Raw genomic sequence first — 885 nt, forward strand, 5'->3', positions numbered from 1 at the left:
ACCTGAACCAGATCAAATCCGGACTCTGGATGAAAACAGAACCAACGAACCCAAACGGAACCAGAGACACTCACTCATCCAGCTGCGGGTTCTGGTTCTGGTTCTGACTCAGCTGCCGGTCCTCGGAGTCTCCCAGCAGGTCCGTTGGTCTCCTGTTGATCCGGTCCAGTCTGCTCCGGTTCGGTTCCCGATGATCTCAGTAATCAGACGGGTCACGCTCCGGTTCGGTTCGGTTCGGTTGGGTTAAAAAGGTTCCTGTGTGTTCTCTGAATTACTGATGACTGAACCGGGTCGGACCTTTTGGGTCTGGTTCTGGCTGCTTCTCTGACAGCCAGGTTTCGGTTCCGGTCGGGGTTCTGTGACGCGGGACCCGCGGGCTCGGTTCGTCCTGGTCCTGTTGATTCACCTGCCTCGGAATTCGGGTTCGGCTCGGTTTTTTCCTCTGCAGGACCGAACCGGACCGAATCTTCTGGGTCGGTTCGGTCTCGTGGAGCTGGAGGACTTTCAGGTGACCTGATGCTCGCGCGCGTCCGCAGCTCTGTCCTTGGATCAGTGAGGCGCGCTCCCGCGTCTCGGCGCGCTCTTGTCAGAGGAAGCGCGCGCGTCTGTCGGAGTCCAGCGCGGGCACGAGTCCTGTTTTAATCCCAGACATCTGATTACCTCTGACTTTATGAAAATACTTTCATCAACTGTTTTATTTATTTATTTATTTATTTATTTATTTATTTATTTATTTATTGTATTTTGACTAAAACAACAGTCCATAAAATTTGTCTTTAGACAAAAAAATAAATGGAAAAGTTACAACATTTAATAATTAAAAAATAATTAAATGATTAAAATAAATCTGATAAATTTATGAACAAACTGGAAGAACCTGAATCA

At 48.1% G+C, this 885-nt stretch overlaps 1 protein-coding gene across 1 annotated transcript in view; it reads right to left on the bottom strand.

Annotated features, from left to right (window-relative positions):
- The window catches only part of grin1b (glutamate receptor, ionotropic, N-methyl D-aspartate 1b), a gene marked incomplete in the record, with an annotated part of 49395 nt that extends 48824 nt beyond the window's left edge, over positions 1-571 (bottom strand). The window contains 1 exon segment of the mRNA XM_014022811.1: positions 75-571. Within this exon segment, the coding sequence (XP_013878265.1) occupies positions 75-78 (4 nt within the window).
- Between the last annotated feature and the right edge of the window lie 314 nt (positions 572-885).

The sequence above is a fragment of the Austrofundulus limnaeus genome, unplaced genomic scaffold, assembly GCF_001266775.1.
Source record: "Austrofundulus limnaeus strain Quisiro unplaced genomic scaffold, Austrofundulus_limnaeus-1.0 Scaffold343, whole genome shotgun sequence".
Classification (NCBI taxonomy): domain Eukaryota; kingdom Metazoa; phylum Chordata; class Actinopteri; order Cyprinodontiformes; family Rivulidae; genus Austrofundulus; species Austrofundulus limnaeus.